Raw genomic sequence first — 22,754 nt, 5'->3', positions numbered from 1 at the left:
GAATAACGAATCTAATACCAACGCATGACCATAGCAAGCAAGAACATGGTGACCATCGTTAATAATGTCCTTCCAGACCTCCGAAGTCCCATTCCGAGTCCAATGTTCCTATCGGAAGTGCCTCCGGGATAAATGCTGAGTCGTACTCCGGTGCCCTTCCATTGCCGCCTTCATCGCCGGGTAGAATCTCCTCGTGTCTGATCATTTCCATATGCTCAGGTATCGAGTCGTCGTGCACCATCTCATTGAACATCCTCCACCCTTGCCATCCGCCAGGCGCTTCCTCGTCCACCTCCATAAACGCCTCTTTAACTGCATCAGAGATGGCATGGCTCATAATCGGCTTACCTTCGTGTTGTGTCTTGGGCGACACAGCAGGACTCGTCGGTGAGACCCCAGGCTCCGCTTCGAGGTCCACCTTGAGCGGCTTCAGCCCCGAACCCGAGGGAGAACTTGGGTTGACAATGGTCTTGAAGAGACTTCCGGAGAGAGCATCAAAAATGTCGCGATATTTGACTGCCCCGGGCCACTTCTCGCCAAAGATTGTGAGCGATTGGGAACAGGCGCGAGTAGCTTCCAGTGCGTCGTAGGAGAAGAGAGAGCGGTCTCTCCACAGACAGTACACCAACGTGAGTCCAGCGATGAAACATGAGTGCAGCGCCATCATTGTGTAACTGAGAGTCTTTTGCTGATTGAGGCGCTTGTATGTGGTGCATACGCAGGCTGCCGATCGTGCGCAGGTCACGAATCTCGGGTCGGATGTGTTCAAGGTCGGAAGTAGAACGGTAAAGAGCGACAGTATGGACTTATGGTATTGTCTACACAGTATCAGCTCAGTCATATCTCGGGGGCTTGGACCAAGCTTCGACTGACAGATTGAAGAAGTCTCTTGAGTCGTGATACGCGCTTTCTGGGTCATACATCCATGTAATAGACTTGGAGTCTTTCGGCGGATGTGGGATTTTCCTCGCCCATTCGTCTAGCTCGCCCCGAATAGCCGTCATTTTCGAGTGAAGTTTGGCCCTCTCATCTGGTGATCCCGCAAAGACATCCTTGTCGACACGGTATACGCGCCTGTGGATTCTCGACTGTATTCGACGGAGCTTGATGATGTGAATGAACGGCTTCATGTTTGACCAAGCTGGTTCAGGAGGTGCCGGCGGGCTGCCCAAGGCCGTGAGGTCCCAAAACGTATTATCGTCGCTAGGCATCTGCAAAACTCGTAAGTAGGGAATCTCCAAGTGAAACAAAAGCTTGCCTCACCTCCACGTTGATGTCTCTGTCATCAATGGCAAATGTTCTTCCCAATACCACGCTCGTCATTCTGTCCAGACAGTAGCAAGCCCAGAATGCCCGCCTTCTTATCTCAATATCGCGCTGACTGTGTGAGGACGTGCCCGTCTGCTTCCGATGTAGGCCCAGCTCTATGCAGAGTGTTACAGCGTATCGAACCTGTGACCAGCATCCGGCACCGAAAGGGCTTCTCTGGCCATGGACGGCGAGTAAAAGCAGGAATTGGACCGTTGCCAGGTTATGCTGCTCTAAGATGAAATCCATTGGCTCGATGGCTGCTAGAAGATGACGCTGAACTAGTTAAAAACCCGGTTTGCTAAGTTCAAAGAAGACTAACTCACTTCAGGGTCAACGTCACAGGGCTTCTTCATCAACTGCAGAAATCTGGCCGAGATCGCATATATGAGGTGCATGATGCTTCTTTGTTGAATCGGCAGAGCTCCTTGGTCGTACTGGTTTTTGAACAGTACGATGTACGTCTTCCTGTCCAAGATAGGCCAGCGGGTGTGAAGCCGATTGAAAAATACGTCGAAGAGCATTTTTGCCTGGTCCGGATGGGGAAATTCGGACATTGGCTCATCGGAATGTGAAGATGGGGAACCTGTTGATAGGGGTGGTCGAAGGACTCCAGGCTGAACCGCAGCCATGGCTTCATTGATGGCTCTTCCCCCGGCCCCGTGGAATATGGAAGACTGGATCATTCTGGCGATCGTGGCCCCAGAGCTTGAGCCAAGGTAGAACGGCTCTGGCGCAGTGTCAGTTGTGCCAGAGGCACAGAGAGACAAGTATGCGACACCATCGACAAGAGAGGAGGGCTCCTCTTCCGAGAAGGAGTCTTGAGACTCTCGGCGCTCGAACTTGTTCTCCTGTGGTGCCTCGGTTGATGATGTCGCTGCAGTGAAGTGATCCTCGGCGAAGTCTGGCATGCGCGCCTCAAGAAACGCGATGCGCTCTTCCAAGGCACTGATGTACAAAGACTTCCCTCCGGGATAATGCGGCCTGAGTGTCTTTTCATACACACATAACACATTGGCCTTGTCGCATGACTTGCAGCTGGGATGACCTCCATCGCACTATTCAAGACCCCATCAGTCCAAGTGACCCCATGAGCAAAACCGGTTCACGTACCCGTTGTTTTCTCCTCTTACAACGCTTGCAAGCGAGAGCGACTCGCGATTTACGGGGCGGCGGAGGTCCTCCAACGAGCGGGGCCGCGTGTGGGCTCACAGGGCTGTCTGGGTGAAATCCGGACCTGGCAGCCGACGAATCGCCTGTGAAAGTTTGACCGAACATTATTGCTGTCAGAAACTGAAAGTCTAAACACAAACAGTACTGTGTCAGTCTCTGTGAATTACAGAAAGAGTTGACGCAGGAAGATTTCCAGCCGATGGGCAGAGATAGGAGAGAAGAGGGCCTCCAACTGTCCATGAATATTCCGATGCATGGAGACAAGATTAGCATGGGGTCATTCCTGTTGGCTCGTCGGAGATTGGAGCACGTAAACCCCACAGATTAGCTATTCTTCTCCAGGTGATTCGGACGTCCATCGCAGATAAGAACCCTTGTCCGGCAGCCCAAGAGCCATGTCATCCTTATCGACCGTCATATTCCCGCCCTCCGCAAGATCTGGCTTACAAACACACCCGTCTGTTTGCGATTCTATCCCCGCAAAGTCGGTGTAAGAGACTCAGCCGTGGAAGGCACCCTGTCTCCTACAAGACATGCGGGGGAAGCAGCCCGGTCTGTGCTAAGGCCGGATGCCGGAAATATGGGTCCATTGGTTCCGTCCCGGTGTTCTCAGAGTGAGCCAGCACCCGCAAGATTGACGCGTTGCAAAAAAGGTCTTGAGAAAGCGCATTTTCGTTATTCAGTCGTTGCTCCCAACTCTAAGTATCGACTACGATGGCGAATGATTGGTATCCCTCCCAGCCTTGGCATCGTTGGCCGGATGACCTAGTCTTGTCAAGGATTTACCCCTCTTCGCCTAGATTCTCAACGAACTGGCCCAGACATTCACCGACTTGACGGCAAGGGTGGCAACTTTTACACTACGAACAGCCGCACAAAACATGAGCTCGTCATTGTGGTCGCGAATAGGGACGAAGACCAAGAGCGCCATTTCTTGGAAAGCTTGGCAAGCCAACTTGGCAGTGCGGGGAGGAATGGGCTAAGCTTCGATGCGATTAGAGTCCTTGGTGGCCTCTTGGCCTAGAAGGAAATGTAAAGGGCGCATATATAGAGCGCGAGATGATGCCCTGATAGGTTTTTGGCGTGGGTTTCTCGTCATACGCTCTCCAGCCCCTCTATCTCAAGCTGCAGCCTAGGTGATCGTTAGTTTCAACAGCCATGCATCGAAAAAGTCTCGAAAAGAATGATGGGCTTCCCGGAGTTCTTGAAGAGGTCGAAAGCACACTGAAAGTTGACCCAAACATTCGTGATTACTCTGGAGCCCACGAAAAGTCAGATCGTCGCGAGATTGCTCTCGTTCGAAAGCTTGATTGGTGGATCATGCCAATGTGAGTGGTTCCCTCCGTTCACACAACTTCGGAGTCATTGCCTAACCAAATCGACAGATTATGGTTGATGGTAAGTGTTGCTCCCTTAATGGACATTTTCCTTCGGTGTTTGATGCTAAGCCCGTTTTAGTATTGGCTTAACTACCTTGTGAGTAGAAATTCGATGCTACCAAGTATTTAGCAACCGTTCACACGAATTAGGATCGAAATGCTATCGCTCTCGCGAGACTCAACACTCTCGAAGAGGACCTCAACCTCACCCCGACACAATATCAAACCTGCGTGGCCATTCTGTTCGCTGGATATGTCATCGTGGGTATTCCAGCCAATATGGTCGTTACTCGAGTGCGTCCAAGCTGGTGGATGGGCTCCTGTATGGCAGTCTGGGCTGTCATCAGCGGCCTCACAGCTGTGAGCAAGGATTATACTGGGCTTCTGCTCACAAGATTCTTTCTGGGCATCACCGAAGCTCCGTATTATCCCGGCGCCCTATACGTGTTAGCGACTTTCTACACTCGCAAGGAGCTAGCTACCAGGATATCGATCCTGTATACCGGCAACATCCTGGCGACTGCGTTTGCTGGTCTCATTGCACTTGGAATCTTCCAGATGCACGGAATGGTAAGCCATGTTGCCAATCACAGATGATTATCGTCTCGTTAACAATCTGCAGGCTGGGATCTCGGGGTGGCGATGGCTTTTCATCATACAGGGAGTTGTAACCCTGATCATCGCCATCATCGCATTCTTCATCCTTCCCGACGAGCCCTTGACGACCCGATGGCTAACTCCAGAGGAGAGAATACTGGCGAACGAAAGGATCTTACGAGACACCGTGGGCAATACCGGACAGACCACCACCTGGAGTGGTCTCATCGAGGCGGCGAAAGACCCAAGAGTCTGGCTGTTTACGGCTATGCAGCACTTTCATCTCGGCGCAAACGGGTTCAAGAACTTCTTTCCCACTGCAGTGGAAACGCTTGGGTTTAGCGAGACAGTCACACTTGTTCTCACATGCCCGCCGTATCTGATTGCCGGCATCATTTCCATCGCCTGGTCATGGTCATCTGGGAGATTCAACGAGAGGACCTGGTAAGTGGGACCATTTCTGCCGTTACTGCTGACTCAACGTCGAGAGTGTTGACATTGAAACCGCAGGCACATTACCATCGCAAAGGCGATTGCAGTCTTTGGCTTCGTTTTGGGGTGCGCCACGCTCAACACTGGTGCACGATACTGTAAGCATTGTCAAATATGTTCTTGAAGACGTTTTGCTACTGTCCTTTGCTGATGAGTAATTATCAATAGTTGCAATGTGTGTTTTCTCCATCGGGTAAATTCTTCAACAGATCCACAGAAATACCGACCGTCCTGGCTAAGTTCTACTGCAGTACCTACGCCGTCAATAGTATCATCCTCGGCTGGGTGTCAGCAACGTGCTCTCAAACGAAAGAGAAGAAGGCTTCCTCTCTAGCCATAGTCAACTGTATTGCTGTTAGCTCTTTCATTTGGACACCATATATGGTATGTGATCCTCTCTGAGCGCACATTCAGTGTATTGATGGCATCCGCAGTGGCCCAGGTCCGACGAGCCTCGATACGTAATGGCAATGTCCACGAGCGCGGCTCTGAGTGTCGCGACAGCCGCCGGAGCATGGGCCATGCGGTTTTGGCTGAAGTACGAGAATAAGAGGATTCGGCAGTCGGAAGACGAAAATGTGTTATTTTACGCCTATTGAGCGTCTGATCACAGGCCCTGGGATGCACTTCTTGGCTTGGCCGAGCGGCTGGATCCTTCAGACTCGACCCGCGAAAAGCTTTTCTCTTGCCAGTCAAATGAAGAACTCCGCGACATTGAAAAGGGCCAAATTTCAGGGAAGAACATTGTGGGCTTGGCAATAGCGATGGAGCCCCGATGAAGGTGGAGCGCGGACTTCCGCGAAAGTCCGTGATCTTCCCGATTGAACATGTAAACGTCGGAGCGACACAAAGGACCGTCCCGATAAACAAGACGACGGCTCCATACATCTATCTAGGACAATGAAATACATCGCGTGATTATGGCCCTAGTCAGACCTGTAAACAAGGATTGGGACGTCAACTACAGGGAACTTGTATGCGTCTAAAGGATGCAGCAATTGAAACAGTGTAGTAATGTTAAGACCGGTCCTTGAATCATCATCAACGATTTTCTCATACTTGTATTCAATCGAACAGAGTTCTGTCAAGACTCTTCAATACCTCACAAAAATGAGGTGTTGAGGGCATTGAACGTCGGGTCGCCTGTATCATGCGTAGGTTCATAGTTTTAAGTAGCGAATGACGCGGCGCCTTGTACCCATGGTAGGCAAGGTAGGGGAAATGCGGCAATCATCTCAGATCGAGTCACCAAGAGTCTTCCCGGCGCGGAGAGCTCGCTGCTGCCGGCGCCTTCATACATGCTGCCGTTTTGTGCAGCGTTGCAGCTAACATAGCACGACCGACTTTGACGGCACTAAAGGTCGCCGGTTGCATCAACGATAATCCAAGGCACATCCAGTGATTTGTAAACATACGGAAATTCTCGCTCAAAAACTGACTCGTTCATGGAGCTTAGTCTGCGTTGAAAGCTTTGCAAATGCACTCAACCAAACCCCGTATACCGACCATCTGATGTCAAAGGGTGGGGGCTTACTGACATGTCGGGAGTTGGAAAGTACCGTCCCGTATGAGAGGTGAAATCTTTGATCCCAACCACGTCACTTATGCCAAGAAAATGGGTCAGTGTTGAAGCCTATAAAGACTCAGCGATCTAATGGCATTCGATATTGATTCTGCGTCTTGTTCCGACAATACATCAGAGAATCATTCTAAGCCAATCAACTGCCTACCTATTCACACAAACATTCTTCGTCTTCATACTTACCTCGGCCTGCAACGCTATCACTCACCATGGCTCCTGTTCACAAGCCAATCGACCGATCCACGACCTTTGCGTCTCTGTTGTCAACAAACCCACCAGTCGGCCCTGTCGTTCTTCTGAACGTCATTTCTATCCCTCCTGAAGCCGACAAGGCAGCCTTCCTAGCAACTTGGCGCCGCTCTGCCGAAGTGCTGAAAAAAGCCCCTGGATACATATCCACCCAACTACACCATGCAATCGGAGATGGCAACTTCATCGTCAACTATGCAGTTTGGGAGAACAACGAATATCTCAAAGATGGTTTGGCACTTCCAGAGTTTCTCGAGGTGTGCCAGGACTTCCCGGAGGGCACCGAGTTCCGGGCCGCTGTTTTGCAGAAGGCTACGGTGAAAGACGTTTGTGTCGGAATCTGAACAAGCCCCTTGTATGCATATGGGAGATTGAAGTTGGAAGGCTTTGATGTATCAAACCATTGACAGACATATTCAAGTCATCTCAGGAAAGTGCAGTCGGGGCCAATGATGTTAACGGTCGGTCTGGTTGGGGACTTTGGTAAATGGTGTTGTGAAGGATCCCATGCCTGTAACGATTTGCTTATCTCATTGGTCAAAATTACGACGACCCAAGATTAGCTGGACAGAAATGCAAGTGACGTGGCAGCAACCTGTGCAGCTGTGCTAACGAACTTTCCAACTTCAGCATGATGAGCTGACGTGATTCAAGTCGAACTTAACACCAGACCACGCATCCAAACTTGTGGCAAAGCAAGATTTGGGGTGTACGACTCATATTTCAGAGACCCCCTCTGCTCTCGTCTCTTTTTCCTTGTCGCAGATTGGAACCTCTTCAACATGGCGGAATCAAGTTTGTGTTCGTCATGCCTTGAAATCTTCAGCGGCAGCTACATCACCGTTGGGGAATATCTCAAGCATCACCCCGATCAGATACCGCACAGCCAATTACTGTTGCCCACTGAAAGACATCACTGGAGGCTCAAACTTGACGTACCCCCAGCGTCACAGCAAAGGCCGTCACTGCATCTCCATCATTCTATCCAAAAGCTTGCCGAGACACGACATGGGTGCTCACTCTGTGCCATGATCTACGATCAGCCGAGGGATCTCAGCGACGATTACGAGGACCACAACTGGGCGATTCCAATGATTGTTCCACAGGAACATTTGTTCCCTTGGGGCGCTTTCAAGTTGTGCTTCCTGTATGTCCAAAGCGTCAAAGATGGTATCTACACTCATCGGGGCATTCGAGAACTCAATAACTTTGAAGTTGTGGGTAAGTCGTCACTGAGACTCTAAATTTAACGCATGATCTGCGCTTGTTGAAGACTGATTGAACGAGGCAGATATGTCAATTCCCAGTGACACCAATCAATGGTTGCCGGAGCTTTCTCGTCAGGATTCACTGGTACGCATCAAAGACTGGCTGCACGAGGAAACACCTCTCCCATCGATGGGTCTGACCTCCACCCTCCCAACTAGACTCATCCACCTCCTCCCGGCGAATGCAAGCGAAGAGTCAGAAATGGTGAGGCTGGAAACAAACAACATGAACGCCACTGAATACGCTGCGTTGAGTCATTGCTGGGGAGGGAAGCACCCCCTTATGCTGCGCCATGAGAACCTGAAGGAACTAGTTGGCGGAGTGCCCCTGACCACTCTTCCAAGAACCTTTCAGGATGCCATCAAGCTTGCTGCGTCTTTAGGCATCCATCATCTCTGGATCGACTCTCTCTGCATCATTCAAGATTCCAAGGAGGACTGGGAGGCCGAGGCAGCCCGCATGGCGTCCGTGTACCTTGGTGCCAAGGTGACAATTTCCGCGACTGCCGCAGATGACTCGTCAACGGGTACGATGCCCGACTCCATGCTGCGATACCCTACGTACGTCAAGCCGACCTGGACCGGGTTTGAGGATATCCCAATGCTCCAAAAGCCATTCAGAATCATCGACAACACGTCATTCAGCCGTCGCGTGCTCCTCCGAAACATATTCACTCGCGGTTGGGTGTACCAAGAGCGTATCCTGTCGCCGAAGGTCATTCACTGCGCCGACGATCAGTTGTGGTGGTTCTCTATTTCCGACGCTAAAGGATATGTTTTCAACGAGACCTGCAAGGGACACGAGTTTGATGTCTTGCGCATGTCCAGCCTTTCGCAGTCCGTTTCTCCATCCGAGCTGTATTCTGTGCGGCCGAACTCGGAGGCTTCGCCCTCAAGACGTGTTTGGTGGAGTCTGGTGGAAGACTACATGACGCGGCAATTTACGTTCGATTCGGACAGGCTTATTGCCATCGGAGGGGTGACATCTGTCTATCAACGACTATCAGGCTTGCGCGAAGACGCTTACCTTGCCGGGTTATGGCGGCATACACTTCTTGAAGATCTTCTCTGGACCACGCGAGAGGGCCGACGATCATCTCCTCCACAAGGCTACCGTGCACCATCGTGGTCATGGGCATCCATGGAACCGATTCACTACCACACCCACAAATTCTCACTAGGATCGGTGAACGTGCAGTCTTCGTCCGACGGTCTCCGAACATTCGGTTTGGTAGCCAGCGTTGAAGATGCCAAAGTGGAAACCACTTCGTCGAGGTTCGGCTCGGTGGTGGACGGACACTTGGTTCTTCACGGCCCTTTAATCAGAGCCAAGCTCTCATCACAGATGATCGACGTTCCAGGGGCCTACATGTATGCCTCAGGGATTTCAGACTTCTTCCCTGGCGGCATATTGAAGTACCAGTTGAGCACATTGTCGCTGCCCGAAAGAGAGGACGCCAAGGAGAAAGAGATAGCTGATGTGATTGCGGACGTGGACCTTGTCACCAAGCCTACCTTGGACGACACGTTCCCCATTTATTGCTCGATGGGAGAGTCTGCTGTCTACCTGGCTGTCATTGAGCACCACCAGTTCACGCAGGACAGCAAGCTAAAAGCGGATAGGGCCCACGCCCTCGTGCTTGAGAGGGGCTTGTACGATGGGGAATATCGCAGGATTGGATATGTCTACATGGCGCCAACTGTATTGTATCCCTTATCCTTGCATGGGACATTTGGTGCTTTTGATCCCCTCAACCAGGACGAGTACCTGAGGGTTGGGGAGAAGCCCGGGTACTACGTTTATCGAGTCGTTTAATCGGTTTGTGGGGATTGAAGCGATAAGTTCCGTCATGACAACATGCGAGCCAGTCACGATTCGAGATAGGCTGGTCAAAAGCCGGGAGCGATTCAGTAAAATGTCAGTTGTCTTGTTACTCTGGTTAACATCCTTGCTGTCCTCGCTTCAGAAGGTGACAGCACCTTCCAATGTCAGCTGAGGGAACTGTCGTGTGTTGCAGGGGTCTGTAAATTACAGTAGAGGGTCGCCCACGCCAACCAACTAAAAACCCGCTCAACCCTTGCATTCAAGCTTTTGGTAGGTTGCCACTGAGGATCTTGTTCTGTTAAGGTTGGGTGTGCCTTAACAGCCCCAGTACCGAAGGCTCAAGCGGGACATGGGTTATTTGGCGATGTTTACCTTAAGCGTACATTTGCGCCGTGGTTGCAGTGTGAAAACCTATCATTCCGCACTTATATTTAGCATGCAGTTGAAGCCAAGATTGACGATGTTTGGCCATGAAAAAGTACCAGTGCAAAAAAGCTCTGTAAAGATTGAAAGTTGAAGAGAAACATGAAATCTTCGCATTCGCTTTTCGGTTTTGCCGCCTTTAATGAACTGTAAGTTGTGTTCCTCCTCGCTCTGAACCCACGTGGATCTGTAGTCCGAGTCAGAATCGTCAGTTGTTCGATTGAACAGCCCGGGGTAGGCGAGATCAGGGGGGTCGCTCTGCCCCAGTGCGAGTCATTACCTGTTCGAGAGGAATGTGGGCGCGGTTTCCCTCGCGTGAAACTGAATGCAACCCTACCCCGGCTGTTGTCCAAGACATCTCGACTTTAACATGCGGTTGTCCCCTCTCTCCCCATCTCGGAAGATTCTTTTCCTCTCTTTTCCCTTCCCACTTGGATTCTCCGCCAAGTCAGAGGCACGTTCTCAGACATGCAAACTTCAACGACCACGGTCGCAGGATGATTCCCTACACCAACATGGCTATGTTACCAGAGGCTAAGGTGTATTTGATTGCGAATTCGGTGCTGGTGTTTGTCACGTTGTTGGTGGTTGCCCTTCGAGTTGTCTCCCGTGTTTTGGCCGGCTCAAAACTTGGTTGGGATGACTACTTTACTTTGTTGGCCGTGCCCCAGGGCATTGTCATGTTAGTGTTACAAGGACTTTGTAAGTCTCACGATATAGTGCGCATCTCAATGAACATTTGTCTTAACTCTATCTCAGGGACTGCTGCAGGTCTTGGCTACCAGTTGTCGGAGATTGGTGACAACTGGACCTTTGTAGACTCGGTGAGTCTTTGTACAGCGTCTTCCCTTGTCTCGACGATTCACTAACGGCACATCGTTCAGCTTTTTCTTCCCTTCGAAACCATCTTCGGCGTCGTCAGTCTGACGACGAAACTCAGCGTCCTCTTTTTCTACCTTCGAGTATTCACCAGCCGACCTATGCGCATCGCGACTCGATTGACTTTCGTCATTGTCATTCTTTGGGGCATCGGAAATGTCCTCCAGACTGTCCTCGTCTGCCACCTCACGAATGGAAAATGGCACGCGACGAACAAAGACATCTGCCGCGAACACGAGGCTAGCATTCTATCGACCGGACTTTTCAACTGCATCAGCAACACCATAATCATGGTTGTCCCGCTGTACACGATTTGGACGCTCCGAAAGGTCAGTATCTCGACACGATGGGGCCTCAGCGCGGTATTTTTGTTGAATCTTATGTGGGTACCCCTCCAGTCGCCTTGGCTCTCGGAGATTGATGCTTGTTCCCGATGATCACCGAGCTAACGATCACCTAGCGCAATCATCGCGTCTGTAGTGAGACTCGCCATCATGATGGATGTCCACAGCCTTTCGCAAGTCATGAGAAACATGGCCGTTACGACTTTCTTGACTGTCCTCGAGACTCACTTGACGATCTTGTGCAACAGTCTCCCAATGCTTCTCCCATTGTGGGCATTCTGGAAACACCGACGATTCGAGACGGACGAGTACGTATCGAGGCTCGGCGGTTCAACCCAATCGGGCAAGCACGATCACCTGGTGGAGGATCTTACGAACGGCATCCCACTCGAGACCATGTACGGCAGCAACATCACTCACTTCACGACAACGGTTGGAACCGGGGGCATGAGACGGGGTTCAGGGAATGACGGCGACTCTGATGTCTCGGAAACGGAGTCTACCCAGAGGCTTCCGAGGAATGCGCAAGCTATCACGATTGAGACAAAATGGTCTATCAAGGAGGAGACAACGAAGTAGACTTAATGACCCCTGTAGTAATTGTAACGAAAACATTCCCCTACCTCGGTCGTTTACCAATGGGTGATGTCTAATTGCATCTGCTTATTGCGTGGCAACGAAAAGCAAGATGTTTCCCTGTCTCGCTCTATGACTTGGTGTGGAAAGCCACAACTCATGGTGATCACAATTCTAGCAGATGCATTGCGTTTGAGTCAGATGAACTCAAGATCTAGACAACCTAAGGACAAGCAATTAGTCTGAATTCTGTCCCAAAACCGTCGGTTCCTTCCGTCCTGCTGTGGGGTGGTGGCTCGTATTGCCGCACGGCTCGTAAAACAACCCAAAAAGGGAAATCCGAAGGTCTACATCCCATCGGCTACCACATGACGCCAGAACTCCCGGGCCGGAGTAGAGCCAATCAACGTATACGAAAATGCATCAAGAAACATCTGCTTGACGACAATTCTGGCGAAGCAAGCAATATTTGAGCAATTTAGCCGCTATTAGTTTAGTGTACCCGAATTGACAAGCACTCCACGTGGCAGCTGCATTGTCTGTGCATGGGATCCAATCCTTGCGGCACAGGCTTATCGAGGGCCTTACGGTAGAGGGCTCATCCGATAGATGGTTCGTCATTCAGGAGGTCAGACAGCCCCCGACTTTTACCCCGAAAAATTTCTCAAATCTGGTGTTGCGGTCGTTGTCTACGAAAGCCATACACAGGGTAGAAGGCGCCCATCTTGGACCTGGATTTACGCAGCCAGCCATGGATACCATTTCGACACTCGACACTGCGGCGTGCATTCTTCACGCAACTTCGTTTATTGAGACGACTTTCGCGGTTGAACAGAGCTATAAAGTACAAGCGCCGTATGACAACGGCGAGGCCATTCTGAGATCTCTCAAAACTTTCAGACTGGCACTGTCAGATACGCAAGGGCGTCTAGCGACCAGTTTCACACGGTCAGAGGATGCCCTCCCGCTGCGAGATCTTGTCTCTTCTCGGGACGCGGCCATTGTCCTCCTTGAAAGTATCGAGGATGTGTTTACACGATCGACCGACAAACCGACAGGAAGAACTGGGCAAATCGCTACAGAAGCCCTTTTGAGGTTGAAGCTCGAGGAGTCCGCTCGCCTCAAGAGTAATGTAACGCGTGAAATCGCCCATGTTCATAGGTACGTAACGAAAGTCTCGCTCTAGCATACCGTCTTTTCATCCTAACGCCACAGCCTAGCTCTCAGATCTCCCAGTTCAGCCAATCCTTGACGATGCTCGAAAGCCAGAACCGTTACGCTAGACCAGAACACGAATCTCAAGTCGATCTCATGTCACGAGACTTGGAACACTTGAGAATACAAGCACAAAAGCATTTGTCGAATCCAGATGCCACCTACACGCAGGCCGACATCGAACAACTCAGAGTCCTGCTTGTCCGACTAGCTGAAGCAGAGGATGCCTTGCTTGCCGATACAATTGTTGCGAGCCTCAATTACACCAGCAGACCGATCCGCCTTGATTCCATTCCCCAGGCGCACCAAGATACGTTCCAATGGGCCTTCGATTCTCGACTGGCAAATTGGTTCCTTTCTGGGAGTGGCACTTTCTGGATCTCCGGGAAGCCAGGTTCTGGCAAGTCCACGTTCATGAAGTTCATTTCCAAACATACTCGGACCAAAGAGCTGCTAGAAATTTGGGCAGGTCCAACCGGCACACTGGCTATTGCGACTCACTGCTTTTGGATCGCAGGTACACCGATTCAGAAATCCTGGCAGGGGCTTCTCCAGTCTTTACTCCATGATCTACTTCGTGGGCATCCACAAGCTGTCTCCATAGCCTGTCCAAGTCGCTGGGCAGCTGCTAAAGTTGGAAAGTGGCAGGCAGCCGCAGAACCATGGTCGGTGGAAGAGCTTGCTGTTGCACTGCGAGCCCTATCCACAGCGAAGCAGATGCCATTGAGGATGTGCCTCTTCATCGACGGATTGGACGAATATGACAGCAATCACGCTGAGCTCTGTCAAGTGCTCCTCGATATGGCCAAGTCTCCTCACGTCAAGATTTGCCTCTCCAGCCGTCGTTGGCCAGTTTTCGAGAGAAGCTTCGGTCAACGTGGTCAGGAGAGCCTTGATATCCACGAGCTGACGCGGGACGATATCCGGAAATTCGTCAACGACCAGCTGCAGGCTGACCTTCGATGGACTGCCGAGACTTCCGAGGGCGTTACCCTAGCGAAGGCCGAGCTCGTGGACCGAATCGTCACCCAGGCTGACGGTGTATTTCTCTGGGCCTTCTTCGTGACTCGATCGTTGCGAGAGGGTCTCGCCAATGGTGAGAAGATTGAAGATCTCGCCCGACGCTTTAGCCAACTACCATCCGACTTGGATCACCTGTTTCAACACATGCTAGACAGTGTGGATCCTACGGATCATAGCACAATGGCGGGCATCTTACAGGGCGCGGTACACGCACTGGAACCGCTTCACATCGATCTCTACCACCAGTTGGAAAAAGAATTGCAAAATCACAATTCCGTGTCGCAAAACTCGGAATAGCTTGGGTCTGTCCAGAGCGTTGCCCTCCGGAGAGAGCAGACGGTCCGCAGCATCAATCAGAAGACAAAGGGCCTGCTTAAGCTTGTTTATGATCGCTTTGAGTTCCTCCATAGGACCGTCAAGGACTTCGTCTCGACAAAAGATGTTGGTGACTATCTGCGAAGCAAGTTGCCATCCGACTACAATGGCTTCACATCGATCGCAGGAGCGTACCTCGGGTATCTCAGAGGCACAAGACAGAAAAGCTCGCTTGTCGTAGACGTTATCAGGCAGGGACGGGGGATGAACAGCGGTCCGCTCATTTCGCATCTGAACCAAGCCCTGTTCTACGCATCGGAGGCGCTCAAACAAGCCGAGCAGCCTGGCTCTACTCAGCGCCAACAGGTCGAGAAGCTGCTAGACGAGTACGAGGCGGCCATCGTGGAAATGGTCAGCCTCGGCCATGTGACTGTCAGGGGCGTCAACTCGGATCGTCTCGATGCAAGGCTGTTGTTTCGCGAAGAGCTCCTTCGCCACGAGCTGTCGCCTTATCTGACAAAGAAGATTGCCGAGCAGCCGAATTTCTTCGACGTATTTGATGAGTCGCCGCTGTTTGCAGCGCTTATGCCCATGTCTCGTGACGGTGGCGAGAGTCCGGGACCCTCATCAGAAGTCCTCGATATTCTTCTCGGACGCGGTGAGGATCCCAACTTGCTACCTCGACAGTTGGATGTTCCCAGCGCGCTGGATGCACCATCACCTTGGGTTCTTTTTGCGCGCAGTACAATGTCGGTCTTCAACATGCTATCGGGACCGTGCATGTTTCCTGCCTTGCGATGGAACGACTCGTTGAAGAATGCTACTTTCAGCCGGCTGTTGTCTCATGGCGCCAACCCCAATCAGCCTCTACTGGATCGTCCTGCGGCGCGTACCGTCTTCTCGCATTTCCTGGATATAGCTCTATCCAAGTTTCTTGGAGAAGAGTGTTTCGAAGACTACCTCAGGACCCTGGATAGCTTCCTGCGAGCAGGTGCCAGTCTCGGTGTGCCAGAAATCAATAGATTGGAGAGTCCGCATGTTAAGCCCGCATTTGGGAACCTTGCGAGAAGACTGCCAGAAGAAACGGTGCTGGCATCTTTCTGCAACGAGTTGAAGGGACTTACAGCGAAGTTGTCGGCCGATCCACGGAGAGCCACCTTTGTCTCCTCTGTCTTGGAGAAACTCATTTTTCACAGCTGTGGCAGAGAGGAAGACCTGAAAGAATTAAGCTTTGCAATATCACAAGGCTGCCCCGCGCATACTACCGCCCCATTGTTGCGTTGTATCGATTCTGAGGCTAGCCTGCCACGAGAACGGGCATTGAAGCGAAAGAGACTCCCAAGGGAAGGCGGAGAACATAGTGCCGAGGTTAATGGAATGAAAACCAAGTACCAAAGAGGGAGTGATATGCTTAGGGAAAGATGATCCGCGTCATATAGTAGCGTTGCGTCCGGGCTTTCACTAACAGTGGAGTCCGGTTTGGGCTGACACAGAAAGACATGTTTTCATTGAATTTGGATTCTCAAATCTGAGCCACTAAGCGTGTCGAACCTTTTATTTTTTTCGGTTTACCTGATTTCAGGCATATTACTATCATGCACGCTTCCAAATCTTATGGATGAGTACGGTGCGCTAAGAATATCATGGCTTTGGTAAGTTTGACACAGATTTTGATTCTCAATTGCTTTGTGAAACAGAGTTGTTTAGCAGGCTGTTCAAACTCTTTTATATGCTGTAGATTTGATCAACGGGTGAAAAGAGAGATCGATGAGGGTTGGAACCGGAATGAACTAACTGCAAGACGAGTGGGACAAAACGAATTTAAAACTCAAGCTGCATGTAATCCGAAAGCTAGACAATTGTAATGGTGTAGAGTTGTCCATCAACTTTGAAGTCTTCCATAACATCGTGCGGCCAATTCAAGCGTGTTATCCATTTCTCCCCCTCCGTCGGTGGCCTGAGAAGCCGGGTTACTTCGTTCTCTCCATCCTTGCAAAAGCGTGACAGTCCTCGCAACTCTGCCATGTAAGGATGTGTTTGCGCCCATAGCGTAAGAGACAGAAGATCGAACGCTACCCAAAGTGTTTGCCCCCTATGCTGGCGGACTATGCTGTCGTAATATACCCACATGTTGCTGATGTGGCCAACGGAATCCCTCAAGTCAGGTTCCTCAGCCACGACCTGATTGAGTCCATCTTTCCTGCATTTCTCTTCATCAATTGCCTGATTGATGAAATTCAGAGCATTAAACCCGTAAGTATCTACATCATTCGGATCGTATTCTTCCATCTCCTCCTCATCAGCTTCGTTCAGTGCCAAGTCACTCCACCCAATTCTCAGGACAGGCGGGTTAAACAGGCCGTTAGCTTCGGCGAAGGGCGGGCGGTTTGCTTGCTTCAAACTAATACCTCTTTGAGGTGAGAGTCAGCTACAGCCTGTGAAATTGTACACTTGATCAAGGCTACTGTTTAAAGAGGTTCTAGGGTGCCTCGGGAGGTGACGCCGTGGTTTAAATAACGCAGTCAATAGTAACTCACCTTGCCACATCTTTCTTGACCGAATCGAGAATGCTTTCAAGCACGTCATGTTGATCTGGCTTGAATCGTAACTGAATCAGGTTTACAAATTCCACCTCTTTTTGCCAGGAATTAAATTTATAATACTTCAAATTGAAAATCATGCGATCCATTTCATCTTTCGCCTTTCTAGCGTTTGAATTAGTGTTCCCATCACGGTTCTTCCACCGAAACAATTGCGGCTTGAATTCTTGAACGATTTGAAAGTAGAAGTTAAAGAACTCCATCGATGAACCTGTTCTTTCCGCATCGAGAACGCTCTGGAAGACTTTCAAAAGGATGACACTGTCGGTGACCCCTGGAAATGCTAGTCTCGGACTAGGAAATCTGATGTAATAAGGCGCCCGGACGTCGAAGAAGTATTCAAAGCGCTCTGGGTCAGCATTGAGTGCCCATCTCTGTCGCGATCCGCCTATAGGTTGACTGAGAAACATGTCCAAGTTTTCCATGTCAAGTGATTTCTCGCTCGTTCTTTTATTGTAGGGATAGTATCCTGGGTATTCAATGTCGGAGGCGAGCATTTTCTCCATCTCTTCATCAAAGTGTGTCCCAGCCGGGCGATCGGACCGCAGCAACGGAAGAGGTAACGTCAGGTTGTCGCCGTATGCCGAAAAAATGTTCGACCCGAGCCTATAGTGGTCATATGAGAATGCAGCGTGGTAGCCAACATATTCGAATGGGTCAAACTCGTGTGCCAGCTTGCGTGGAACATGAAAGCATGCAGCGACCGAAGCAGATACAAGTCGGAACTTGGCTTCTTCACTGGTTCGTTGCAATAGGCAGATCGTCGAAGAGCCTGCGACTGGTTCCTCACTAGCGCTGTCGCAGAGAACGAACAGATGTAATCTGCTAAGTTCGTCGGCAGAGTCGAGAATTTACTCGTTGACATATAGGCAAAAGGTACTCATCCCGACATTCAGTGTAAGGATGTTTACTTCGCCAATCCTTTCAATCTTGGTTTTGGAAAAGTCCATGGTGGCAAAAGAAATTAGGTGCACAGCTGCCAAATTGATCTCCCCGGTCAAACTATCTATTGTCGCGGAAGAGTACCAGCGAATGTCGAATCGTGGCTTGCCGTCGGAACGTGGATGCGAAGGGTTCCATTCGAAAGGTATTCTCAGACAAGTATGATCTCGGCAATATGTCGAGCAAGGGAACATCCCGAAGCTGCTGCCTCGGAAATCTGCACCGTAGCCTTTAGAATGATGCCTTGCGTAGGCCTCTGCGAAGTCCTCTGACATGTGCCAAAGCCAATTAGACCGTCGAGAGCCCATGCTAGAGATGAGGTGTCCGTTGCTTGACGCATTGTATTGGGAAAAAGGTGCCCAAGAAGGCATACCTGATACCCGACAACCAGGGGCTTGAACCATGACACACATGTCCTTCTTTACAAGCAGACAGTAAGCGTAATACCCGATTGCGAGGTGTTTGAATGAGATGGAGTATGTCGCGGCTATGCGATGTTCCCCGGAATCAATCAAACCAAGGATACCGAAGATCTTGTCGCGAGGGTCCGAAGCTCGTGAGGCGCTCACGAGTTCAACAGCTGTCCGCAGATTGTTTCCCGACTGAGACCCAATTGACTTTTGCGTTACGAAAGCAAACCATGGAATACCACAGGTCTCAGCTACCTGTGAGCTGACCGCCTGATCAACGATGCATTCCATGTCGCCGATACGCAGGGTAATTAATCTTGACATGATAAGTTTCTGGATGATCCAAAGACGCCGGGAAATATTCTCTCCTGAGGACGTCGGACAATGTCCAGTGCTTAGAGAAGCTCGGTGATGCTGATGGTAGTTGTGGTCTTTCTGTCAGAGTGTCGAGCTCTTGCAGAAGGTGTCTCCTAGGGTATGGCGACGATGTCGATGTTGGCGGAACCAGATCAGGTCCAAGGTAAATAACAAGCCGACTTGCTTTCTCGTATATTCGACCCATCTTGGCAACTTGCTCTTGTCTTTCTTGCATATCAGTCTGATTAATGCAAATTGCATCAACCCAGATAGTCCGCACGCCTTTCCATGGTCGCATGTGCCTCAGCATCTCCCAACAGTTACGGGTCTGAAAAAGAATGTCCCAGTATGGTCCGATGTACACCGGTTGAGTGAGGCGACTATCTCTGTTCTCGCCACCCCATGTGTAGGATACCGTTTCATATTCATGATAACGGAGGTCATCGTACACCTCCAGGCTGACTTGGATGGGGTGATTGACGTCTTCAACTGCATAGAGGCACATCACACGAAATTCCTTCTCCTTCAGCCGTCGTGAATAAATGTGGCGACGATATGACTCCCCTGACGATTCGCCTTCTTCGGGAGTTGAAGTTGGTGTGTCATCTTCAGGCGGTTGTACTGGTACGGGATGTCCATCCGGCCCTGTGGTGACGTACGGTACGCAAGGCGGCCACCACAGACGCATCTTGCCCGGCGGCTCATCTGGGGGAAGGTGAGGTATTGGTGATGACTTCCCTGCTTCTGCCGCAATTAGGCCATCTGTCGGGGAAACTGTTGCATGATTCGCAGTGTGGACGTTGTTGCTGGACGACAATCCGTGGGTTGGAGCAAGAGGAGGAGTGCCATCGACTCATACTGGCAAGCGGCGTCGGCGGCAGTGAACGAGATGACAGTATGTGATGGGTCTGAGACTGATGTTGAGACGAGGCGATAATTGAATGGTTTCCCAATTCCGTCTCGAATGTGAAGAAGCACACACACACACACACTAAAGTATCCGGAATCGAGGTTTGGGGCCCGATGAGATTTGAGGAATTTTACGTGCGGGGTCGCCGTGGCTATGCTTAAATCCTCACCAACAAGAAGAGATGAGCTTCCATTGTTACCATGCATGTCGCCGGCGAAGTAGGCAAGGCATCCAATCATCGGAAGAAGACGACGGGGATGACGGGGATGACGGGTACCCCTCCCGCCGGAGTAAGGCCCCTCTTGCTAGACACGTCAATTGGGCAGATCTTTGTCTGTTGGACTCCACCTTCACTTGAAGTTCCTGTCAACGTTTACCTGAGCCTGAAGTCTCTGAGGAAAGATAACCGTTCCAAAAAGCTCTTGGCAAAATTGAGCCAAAGATTGTCCCCCAGAGCGATAGTTCTCAAAAGCCTAAGCGGTAGTGGGAGCACTTCTACTGTGAATTCGGGCTTGCTGGAATCAGTAGAAAATTGCGTGTCGTTATTTTGTCTAACCCTATTTTACAAATTTTCGCCAGAAATATCTACTCCCTTACAACTTTCTCTTCGAAAGAGGCGTAGGACCATCGGGAAGGCCGCACTTAAAAACATACCATTGTCAGTAATTGTTCCATCGCAACACCATGTCAAATACACAGGGCGTGACTTACGTAGAAAACAACCAAGCTACCTCCATCAAAGATCGTCTCAACCGACACAGTCTCGTTCGAAGCGGGAGTGAGAGTAATATCGCTCCTTGTGTTCCAGTAAATCCCAGAAATGAGCGCCGGCTGTCCCATGCCGGGGATAACCGTCGCGTTGGCCCACACACCGGGGTCTCCACCGGTCGCCTCGGCGAAGACCTCCACGGCGACCTGCTGCGGCGGGTAGGGCGAGCCGTAGCCTGCCGCGCCGGCGACCTTGATCACCAAATTGCCCTGGAACGGGGAGTCGATGTTGAAGTCGACGATCTTGTCTGTTGTCGAGTACGCGCTCTTGGCGCCGTCGAGGACGGGCTCAAGCGGCGTCGAGGAGTTGCAGCCTGCAGGGGTTGCATTAGACGCGTTCTGGAAAATGTCCCGCGATTCCATGCGGGGGAGGGGAAGTGTAGGGTCTAACTTACGCGAGAAATCGGCGCGAACGGCCCAGGAGCCCTGGGAGATGGCAGCGAAGGCGCCGCTGGCGGCGAAGGCTGAAGCGAGGAAGACGGAAGACAGCATTTTGGTCAGTTTGTGGCGTTAGTTCTCAAAGTCGACGTCAACAATTCTCGTTCGGGGGGTTGTGAAGATTCTTATTTGTAGATCCCGGGGCTTTCGTCGCTGCAATGAAGGGATGAACACCCGCCCCTCTCCACTACGAGACCAGCATCATAGGGGTTCGGATGGGAGCGAAATAAGGTTTTGCGGTGCTACCGGAGCGTCATGCAGTTGTTAAATGACCCTCTTAATTTCTCGTATGCAATTTATATAGGGTTAGCCAAGGCCATCGCTGTTCATGCGAGTCAGACATAAAGACTTGACGCCCTCTGACAGGTAATTGTGACCTTCACTCGCCGCCTATTTTCGGACGGAACTTCTGAGAAATGATCGTTCAGTGAGACTTTCATATGAAAATAAGTTACGCTGACAGAGTTTAGAGACTGCTTCCCGGGCTTAGCGCCAGATTATGTCAAGCCCTATGGCGATCCGTTCCCTCTCATGGGATGAAATATCCCCGAGGAGCCGTGGTGCAATGCGAACCGGTCGCGCTTCTGTGATTGACGAGTCATTAAATAGACGAGCGATGCCGCCATCTTCCTCTTGTGTTCAATCAGGGAAAGAAAGAGACTGCCAGACTGGCAGTTTGATGATTGAGAGATGGAAGCTTTAGGGATTTCGGGGCTTGGCATTTCCCAGCTCCGTTGCGCTACGTCTATTAATATGATCCAAATCGCACTGACAGCCGGCAGATGCGCTTAATGCCATGCGCTTGACATTTGACCGAATCTTCGAAGTTCAGAATAATTAAGTAATAAGCCAGGTCGGTCGCAGCGATGTCTCAGTCGCATCCACGTTGGAGAAAGAGAAACAGCAAACGAAAGGAAAGAGTGCAGTTGATCAGCAACTGATTTCCCAGATAAGATCTAGCAACGTTCAATGCTTTCTCAAATCAACCTCAGAATCCGGAAACATGGTTTCTGCAGTACATGAGTATGCTTGCTGCTATGTCCCATCGCAACATTGATATGTAAGGCTTCGACAACAGACATCATTGAACAAAAATAGTCGCCCTTCACGCATGTAAGATTTGCAAACTCTGGACATTCCCTTCTAATCTTTAAACGCTTCGTGAGAATTAGACTGAAACAGTATTGTACAGCAGACCAGATGTCGATCGATTGATGATTCCACCTCCAATCCATCAACGCCCTGAAGATGGCCCAGAAACCCCGATAAAAAGCAACCAACACCCTCAACCCAGCCTATCCCACGTGATATCAATCCCGTCGGTACTTTCAATCCGACAACCCCCCTATCCACCAAGTCGGGCTACCACATCGCGCATCTCAGATAAAAAGACCAACAACATCCCGCCGGCTTATCTCAGTGGAGCACCCTCCCCCCCGAACCAGGTCCCCGGCCGCCCGCCAAGCCACCCGCTCCGCATCTGCGCCCATGCAATCCTTATCGGGGCGATGGGATGGATGTCATCGGGCTGCCGTCCGCCCGTCAACTCGCGTGGCAATGCACCGCTGACGCCGTCGGTTGCAAAAGCGCCGATGGCAGGGTCCCAATGCCACCGCGCGCAGGGAGCGAATCATCGCATCGCCGAAGGTTGTGATATCGGTGACGATGGCGGACGGCGTAT

General features: G+C 50.9%; 5 protein-coding genes across 5 annotated transcripts; 4 read left to right on the top strand and 1 right to left on the bottom strand.

Annotated features, from left to right (window-relative positions):
• Positions 1–58: 58 nt before the first annotated feature.
• On the bottom strand, positions 59–2,219 carry uaY-9 (Positive regulator of purine utilization; the record flags this gene model as incomplete). The annotated part of the gene is made up of 5 exons (XM_036639284.1): positions 59–818; positions 874–1,211; positions 1,264–1,584; positions 1,635–2,038; positions 2,090–2,219. 5 exons carry the CDS (start codon positions 2,217–2,219, stop codon positions 59–61), a joined length of 1,953 nt encoding a protein of 650 aa, XP_036495314.1.
• Positions 2,220–3,639: 1,420 nt separating this feature from the next.
• On the top strand, positions 3,640–5,548 carry CGCS363_v007434 (putative transporter; the record flags this gene model as incomplete). The annotated part of the gene is made up of 9 exons (XM_036639283.1): positions 3,640–3,809; positions 3,867–3,879; positions 3,940–3,957; positions 4,011–4,430; positions 4,483–4,901; positions 4,968–5,047; positions 5,118–5,142; positions 5,201–5,333; positions 5,384–5,548. 9 exons carry the CDS (start codon positions 3,640–3,642, stop codon positions 5,546–5,548), a joined length of 1,443 nt encoding a protein of 480 aa, XP_036495313.1.
• A 2,260-nt stretch (positions 5,549–7,808) lies between these two features.
• On the top strand, positions 7,809–9,864 carry CGCS363_v007433 (uncharacterized protein; the record flags this gene model as incomplete). Its single annotated transcript, XM_036639282.1, has 2 exons — positions 7,809–8,001; positions 8,072–9,864. The coding sequence occupies 2 exons, from the start codon at positions 7,809–7,811 to the stop codon at positions 9,862–9,864; spliced, it is 1,986 nt and encodes a 661-aa protein (XP_036495316.1).
• A 947-nt stretch (positions 9,865–10,811) lies between these two features.
• On the top strand, positions 10,812–12,098 carry CGCS363_v007432 (uncharacterized protein; the record flags this gene model as incomplete). Its single annotated transcript, XM_036639281.1, has 4 exons — positions 10,812–10,998; positions 11,056–11,120; positions 11,181–11,557; positions 11,636–12,098. 4 exons carry the CDS (start codon positions 10,812–10,814, stop codon positions 12,096–12,098), a joined length of 1,092 nt encoding a protein of 363 aa, XP_036495315.1.
• Positions 12,099–12,846: 748 nt separating this feature from the next.
• Positions 12,847–18,149, top strand: CGCS363_v007431 (Vegetative incompatibility protein HET-E-1; the record flags this gene model as incomplete). Its single annotated transcript, XM_036639280.1, has 4 exons — positions 12,847–13,256; positions 13,316–14,537; positions 14,646–15,651; positions 18,145–18,149. The coding sequence occupies 4 exons, from the start codon at positions 12,847–12,849 to the stop codon at positions 18,147–18,149; spliced, it is 2,643 nt and encodes an 880-aa protein (XP_036495318.1).
• Positions 18,150–22,754: the final 4,605 nt, after the last annotated feature.

This window comes from Colletotrichum siamense (assembly GCF_013390195.1).
Source record: "Colletotrichum siamense strain Cg363 chromosome Unknown KSG_Cg363_contig04, whole genome shotgun sequence".
Lineage (NCBI taxonomy): Eukaryota > Fungi > Ascomycota > Sordariomycetes > Glomerellales > Glomerellaceae > Colletotrichum > Colletotrichum siamense.
The sequence above is the reverse complement of the archived record's forward strand: the minus strand, read 5'-3'. Positions and strand labels throughout refer to the sequence as shown.